The sequence below is a fragment of the Gopherus flavomarginatus genome, chromosome 14 (assembly GCF_025201925.1).
Source record: "Gopherus flavomarginatus isolate rGopFla2 chromosome 14, rGopFla2.mat.asm, whole genome shotgun sequence".
NCBI classification, from domain to species: domain Eukaryota; kingdom Metazoa; phylum Chordata; order Testudines; family Testudinidae; genus Gopherus; species Gopherus flavomarginatus.
The window spans coordinates 24,027,479-24,035,424 of NC_066630.1; the positions used below are offsets into that span (position 1 = coordinate 24,027,479).

At 42.2% G+C, this 7,946-nt stretch overlaps 1 protein-coding gene across 1 annotated transcript; it reads left to right on the plus strand.

Annotated features, from left to right (window-relative positions):
• Positions 1-4,742: 4,742 nt before the first annotated feature.
• Positions 4,743-7,227, plus strand: LOC127034363 (zinc finger and SCAN domain-containing protein 29-like). The gene is made up of 2 exons (XM_050923131.1): positions 4,743-5,655; positions 6,311-7,227. The coding sequence occupies exons 1-2, from the start codon at positions 5,100-5,102 to the stop codon at positions 6,367-6,369; spliced, it is 615 nt and encodes a 204-aa protein (XP_050779088.1). The 5' UTR covers positions 4,743-5,099; the 3' UTR covers positions 6,370-7,227.
• Positions 7,228-7,946: the final 719 nt, after the last annotated feature.

A 7,946-nucleotide genomic window follows, 5' to 3' on the forward strand; every position in this document is an offset into this window, starting at 1 on the left:
ATTCAAAATGGCTTATTGTACTTACCAAAGATCTTTTACATAGGAAATGTAGGGATTTCATACTGGATCAGACCAGTTGTCCATGTAGTCTATTATCCTGTCTTCTATAATAGCCATTTCTACCTTTAGAGGATGGTACAAGAAGCCCTGCAGTGGAAAGCTGTAGGATAATGTGCCCCAGGGGAAAATTTTCTCTAACCCTCTGTAGTTAGAGAGGCTGGCTCAAACCCTGAAGCATGAGGGTTTATATCAAGCCCAACTGTGTTGGGTATTTTTAATATTTACCATTACAACTCCAGATATTCTTGTTACATTCACAGATATTTAATGCTCTTGTGGATTGTACTGCACTCTTGCCTTCAGCTATGTAGCAATGGCATCCACAGGCTAACTGTGTACTGTGTGCTAAAGTGTTTCCTGTTATCAGTTTTCTTTCAAAATTTCATTGACTGTCCATTTGTTATTGGTTTGAGCTGTTGGTCTAAGAATTAAGATTCCCCGTATGTGGGTTGCTAAATCCTTCAAATGCAACTTTTTAAAATTAGATCAGTAATAACACTAAGGACAGTAAAAGATGAGACAAAATGTGATCTAAGAGTGTCCTATTTCTCTAGAAAGCTATAGGGCCATACCCTGACATAAGAAATGATCCTGTGAAATGCTGTGTACTCAACTCCTGCTGCTTTCCCTGTTTGGTTTGCCTTCCATTTCAGCACCACTCAGTAGCAAGCTGTTGATTCTTTATACATTACTGACATTTTTAGGTATATCATTAGTTCTATCAAAACCCTCTAGTGTAGATCTAATTAAGGGCCAGCATGTATTTTAATAATTATTAGGCTTTCAAATTCAACTGAAATGGTTGTTCTGCAGAAATCTTGCAGCTGCGATATTAGTGTGAAGTCTGAGGCAGCGTTAATATATTTTGTGGTATTTTACCAAACCGGAAGCAAATCAGATTGGAAATGCAAAAAAGCTCAAAATATTAAAAACAACAACAAAAAATCAAATTCTCTTCTATGTCCCCTCCCACCAAATCAAAAGACGTACGGAGCAGTGTGAGTAAAGGTTGCAGAATTGTCACGCAGTTTGAACAATGGGCTCCACTAGAACTCATTGAAGTCACTAACTAAAGATTTGCCATTGGCTTCAGCAGGAGCAGGATCTCCTCAGTGTTAGAAAATGCTGCTGCTTTCATTTCTGGGCTACTTGTTGGGGAGGAGGGGTGGGGAAAAACAGTGAAAAAAGCAATTCTTAGAGAAGATAATGCACAATGTACAGTACAACAGGTGTGCTATGCAGCAGCCTAAAGAACGTAATACGTAGCTACGTAGCCAAGTCATAAACCAACACAATGGGCAGGGGTTTGGAATTTGTTTGTTCCAGCATGTTTGATAAATGAGGTGAGTAAAATATCCTAAGGCTAGCACTCCCACTGACTAGGAGTGGGGGCATATCTTCTTTCCCTCCACTGTATTTAGTAAATATAAACACCAAGACTAAGTCATGGATCAAAGCAATCTATTATGCCTAGCAGTGTGACACACTGACGTCAGCAGCACCTCCTGGCTCCCACCTTGTGCAATGCTTTGAGAAGTAGGGATCAGTGATGTAACAAGCAGAAGTTCATTGTGGTCCTTACGCTCCCCCTACCTGCAGACTGAGGCACACGTTTGGATTTGGTTAGTTGAAAAGCAGTCCTGGCTGGTAAAAGCAGCTTTATGTAGAAGAAGAAAAGGGAATTTTTCATTTAGGCCAGAACTTGCTGAGAGGACTGATTTTCTTTTTCCTGAACAGCTCTATCATCTTTACAAAGCTTACTTCTTTAATGAGTGGTGATTGTATGCGCGAGAAGTGATACAGGTGCAGCTGATTTCTCGGGAGGAAGGAGGGAGTGTATTGCTTTTACTGCGCCCCTGATGGCCAAGTAAAACTGCAACAGAGAATGGTGCTGGACATGATATATAAAGATAGACAGACAGTAGTAAATTTGGCAATGGTTTAAAAACAGAGTTTATGTGACTTACGCTATGTGTGGCAGGGTAAAGTAGATACATTTTAATACATTATTACATTTAAGGGAGATTTGCTGTACAAATGATAAAGAGCCTGATTTTCATATGTAGGATTAGATTCTCTTCCACACTGAGATTTGTTTGGGTTTAGATATGTAAAAGTCTAGTTATCCAAATTCCCTTTATCTGAAAATCCTAGTTATCCAAATACACAGTGACCCTCCCATTGCAGTCCTGGGTTAGCAATTTGGTTTATTCAAATGCCCCATTATCCAGAACTTTTGGATGTCCCCTAGGTTATTTGCATAAATGAGCATGGACTGTATTTTAAAAATCTATTTCTGAAACTATGAAAATAGCTACATTTTGCAAACAATTTTCAGCTATATCGTCACATAGTATTAGAGATGGACTAAGCTGCAACATTTAGATCTAGATTTCGAACACCCCCGTGCTAGGGCCAGAATTTCACTCCTGGGGTTTTGTACGTAAAGATGGCAACATTTAGAAGATTGGTTCTTGCTTTGCATTTCAAATACACCCCAAATTTGAGGTTGCTACTACTTGGGGCTTTGGTTTGTACCCAAATATACTAGTTATTTTATTTTCCACAGAGAAAGCCACTCAGTTGTTTTTTTAAACTAAAATGTTTGCTTTTATTATTGTTATTAATTTAAGATTTTTGAAATCTTGTCCTAAATCCCTTCTTGTCCGAATCCCAATTTGTGTTTAAAGTTCTCATGTGAGTGGCGCTTGTCTCCTGCTGTTTATATTTAGTTCCAAACATGTCAGCAGCAAGGGGCTCATCTACAATTATAAGTTGTTCAGGAAGTGTGTAAATAACTTTTGCAACATTAATGTCATTTCTCCTCAGAAAGTGCATATAAAATTCACTTACCATTCACAGCTCCTTTCTTATTAGGGTTCAACAAAGTTGGCAAGGGAGGATTGGAACTCCATTTAATGGAATAAGACTAATCTCCACTTTTCTCCACCATAAGCTCCTCCAATTGATCTGATTAATTGTTTCGGTTAGCAACCTGAATAGAAAGGAACATGTACAGTATAATACAAGGTTAGCTATGGCTTTAGTTATCTTAATGTAAGTCATGAGACTGCTAACAGAAGCTCATAATGTAATTTATGCCCTTGTTCTTGATTTCAGAATTTCTTTCAGATGAACATGAAAATCCTTCTCCTGCATGGACTGAGAGGGCCAAATGTTCAGGTAATGGTGACTAAACTGTGCCTACAAAAACGTGTGTGAAATTCACCTTTATGCAGAAGGGCAGGCTCAAAGCAATGCCATAATTTAAGCCCCACTAAAGTGCAAAATGGTGCAAAGGCCTTATATATAGGGCTAATTTCACCCTCACTTGCACATTATAAAACCACGCAGTGGGCATGGACATGCTCACACCCAAATCTGGATGAATGCTAGAGTTCCTGGCTGTAAATGCAGATGCCAGACAAATGTAAGTATTATGTGAGCAACATTTCAGTTCTTGATTTCTGCAGAAATAATTTAGCTGCCAGTAACTTGGCCGTATACTTAATGCTTTTTGCAAGAGTAAAGGTTTATCCTGAGGCTCTTGGCCATGGAGTCTTGGCCCCATCTCAAGGTACTGTGTGCTTTCAACCAATTTTCCACCTGGTGGTCACTCTCCCCACCAAGTGACAGCTGCATTTCTATGGGATGTAGCCCAATTACTTATATTGTTTGCAAACCACTGTGTGATCATGAAGAATAAAGATGTTATTCTACAAAATCTGAGATTAAGATTAACCATCTTTAGATTTAAAAATAATAAAATAATTCAAGGAATTAATACACAAATGTGATTCAAGCCCAGGCTCTGTCTGGTCCAGTCTTTTTGGTCACAATGCCTCCTAATAAATAACCAAAGCAACAACAATTTGCTTTTTCAAATGGACGAAACTAGAAAAACTGTCTCCTACACAACTAGAAAAATCCCTTTACTGTTTTAACCATTTTCTACTACTCACTAAAGAGCTTGTTTTTCTGTTGTAAATTTCTACATTCCTTGTTTTCTATCCATCTCTAAAGCCCATGAAATTTAAACTAACCTTAGAACCAGCATTGTTCAGGCCCCAAAACATGCACTGTCTGATTCTTTCTGCAGGTATAAAAAAGAATTCCTTGCTTATAACAGGTATTCCCATTAGATCATTACCAGAAAATCCCTAAGAGAGAATGTATTTCATGCAAATTACATCTTTGGTAAGCCAACCATTTGTGGGGTTCAGATCAAGTGTTCTAGATCAGTGCCATCTCTGCTACAAACCTAAGTACCATAAACATTTTTGACACACTGGCATCTCTTAGTTCAATAGGAGAGTGTAAAGTACAGACTATTGTTAAAGAGAGACAGAGGAGTTTGGATAATATAAGACCTAATCTAAACATATCCACATCCATTAAACTGCACCAAACTCAACCCTGATTTAAGAGTTGGGAAAAAACTGAACAGCAAACTTTGTTTTGTTGGTTTTGCTATATTTTCATGCTCTCTGTGCTACTAGGTTTCAGCTGGATCAAGAGAAGGAAATGGAAATACTCTCAAATGCTCTCTTTCCAGTATTTCCACAACTGGAGACAAGCAGCTGTGCAAAAGTCACCAGAAACCCTGCTCTTATGAGACATCTCTGCATGCATAGTGCCTAGCCCAGAGGGGAGCATGCCACGGAGAATAGTTCCTTCCTTAGGGCAGGTCCAGACTAGAGCTTTAAATCGATTTTAAGAGCTCTAAATCGATTTAAAGCTGTAACCGTCCACACTACAGAGTGCATAAAATCGATTTTAAGGGTCCCTAAAATCAATTTTGGAACTCCATCTAAACGAGAGGAGTAACCCCAAAATCGATTTTTTAAAATCGATTTTATGATAGTGTGGATGGACATCGAAGTTAATGGCCTCCGGGACGTATCCCACAGTGCTCCAGTGGCCGCTCTACACAGGTAAAGGTACTCTACTGCTGGCCAGGTAAACAGGAAAAGCCCCGGGAACTTTGAAATTCCATTTCCTGCTTGCACAGCGTGGAGCTCTCAGCAGCAGAGAGAAGAATGCAGTCTCCTGAAAATAGGAAAAGAGCTCCAGCATGGAGCACACAGGAGTTACTCGATCTGATAGCTGTATGGGGAGAAGAGTCAGTGCTTTCAGAACTGCGCTCGAGCAGACGAAATGAGAAAACCTTTGAAAAAATTTCTAATGCCATGCGGGAGAGGGGACATACCAGGGACTCGTTACAGTGCCGAGTGAAAGTGAAAGAGCTCAGACAGGCGTATCAGAAGACCAAAGCAGCAAAGGGCAGGTCAGGCTCTGCCCCCAAAACATGCCGGTTCTACGACGAGCTTAACGCAATATTGGGGAACAGCGCAACGACGAACCCCCCCTTGTCTGTGGATTCAGAGGTGGGCGTCGTGATTCCTGCCACTACGGAAGATTTATTTGATGGCGATGATCAGTATGATGAGGACCAAGAGGAGGAGGCTCCAGCAGAGAGCACAGAGCATTTTATCCCCCCAAACAGCCAGGATCTTTTCCTCACCCTTACTGAGGTTCCCTGCCAGCCATCTCAAGGCAGTACTCCAGAAAATGAAGCTGAGGGACCGTCCTCTGGTGAGTGTAATTTCTTTTAATAAAAGCTTCAGTTTAATGTAAGCCTTTTTTACTGGGTGCTTCAAATCACTACCTGTACTTAGAGTCACTGACCAAGTAGATTAAAAACCTTTCCTAAAACAGTGACCCATGAGGTGGTTTTTAGAAAAGTCTCCATTGTAACAGGGCGGATTCATCCTGCACTTGGCCATCATGACTCACGGCAATTTGTTGCCATGGTAGAGGCGGGATGGGGTGAGGTACATGGATTTCATGCGTGCTGTGAAGTGCAGCACAAGTGGGAGGGAAGTGGTAGCATGTCCCTGTCCATGGCTTAAGAAAAGAAAGCAATGTTGTTCCTTAAGGCACTTTGCTCCGTTCATGCTACCTGACAGTACAATCTACTACAGGGATTACTAGCCATTATTAACTTACCATTTTCTCCGGACACGGTCTGTGTGCTCCCCTGACCTGCGTCTGAGCAGAAATCTCTGTCCTCAGCCACAAGCAATAAGTATTAAAGGAATCCTAAGGCGACCTTGTGGTAAAGTAACATGTTCAAGGTTCGGTAACAGGCACAGGTCAGTGAGGAGAAAGACTGTATGCATTGTTGTGTGAAATGTGTCTCTTATGATTCTTTTATCACTCTTTCCAATCCCCATCCCCCCACACACAGCTGCACATTTCTCCAGCCTCCCTCTCGCTTCTCCTCTATGGGGGGGGGGGGTATCATAAGAAGACTGAGGAAAAGGAGGACGCGTGAGGACATGTTCACCGAAATTATGGCAGTAACCCGTACAGAGAGAGCTCAGCAGGGGGACTGGAAACAATTGGTCGCAAAGTACAGGGAGGCTGCCAGTCAACGCGAAGACAGGAGGGACGCCAAAAATGATGTCAGGTGGCAGAAAGATCAGCGCTGGCGAGCAGCAACTGTGGATCTTCTTCGTGATCAGACTAACATCCTCCGCGATATGCTGCAAGAGCTCCGTGGTTTCAGAATGCCCCTACAGCCCGTGTATAACCTCCCTCAGTACTCACCCTGTCCCACACCTTCCAGAACCAGGCGTGTAAGAACGTGTGGGGGAAGGCTCTCTGCACCAGCCCCCTCCACCGCTGCGGACACTCCAACCAGAAGGCTTTCATTAAATTGAAAAGCCCTTTGTGTCCTGTTTTTTCCCTCCTCTAATGATCCAAACTTCTCCCATGGCACCTTTGCCTATTTTTACTCTCAGGTCATGCTATTAAGGCAGTGTGACTGTAGTTTGGTAATGAAGTAAAGCAAGCAGCTTTGGAAAGCTGCACGGAAGCTAGTTATCAGCATCAGGATTTGACAATTGGGGATATGGGTAATAAAGGGAAAACAAAGAAAGCAGCCATACCGTACCCTGGTCCATGAGAATTCTTGTTCTGTCTTCTCTGATGCACTTTCTTCTTTCCAACCTCCCTCCCCCTTCCTCCAAACCTCCCTCGCTCCGTCCCCCATAGAACGCTGAGTTATGAAATTTCATGCACAGTATTGTAACAACAAGCATGATGCTTGATTGATGAAAGGGTCTGATTTTAAATAAAGAACACAATTCTTTTAACAAATAATAGTAACTTTATTTTCAATAAAAAAGCAGTTAAGGAAGGTTGCAGGTACGGTGCCTTGCAGCAGACGGAAGCAGCTAATGGTGGAGGTAGGTAATAATTGGGAAATACAGAATTATATGTTTTTCAATGGACAGCTCTAGCAAGTAACCTAAGCAAGCAGTTGAGGAATGCTGCAGGGAAAGTATCTTGCAGCAGCAACACTGCATAGACGGGGAGGGCAGCAATCAATTGAAAGGAAAATCAGCATTCAAACTGTACCCTGGCCCATGAGGAAGCTACTTTTCAGTGCTTCTCTGATGCGCACAGCATCCTGGTGTGATCTTCTAATTGCCCTGGTGTCTGGCTGCGCATAATCAGCGGCCAGGTGGTTTACCTCAGTCTCCCACCCCGCTATAAAGGCCTCCCCCTTGCTCTCACAGAGATTGTGGAGCACACAGCAAGCAGCAATGACAAAGGGGATATTGGTTTGGCTAAGATCTGAGCGAGTAAGAAGCGTTCGCCATCTCGCCTTAAGCCTGCCAAATGCACATTCTACCACCATTCTGCACTTGCTCAGCCTGTAATTAAACAACTCCTGAGCACTGTCAAGGCTGCCTGTGTATGGCTTCATTAGCCAGGGCATCAAGGGTTAGGCTGGGTCCCCAAGGATAACTATAGGCATTTGGACATCTCCAACTGTTATTCTCTGGTCAGGGAAGTAGGTCCCTTGCTGCAGCCGT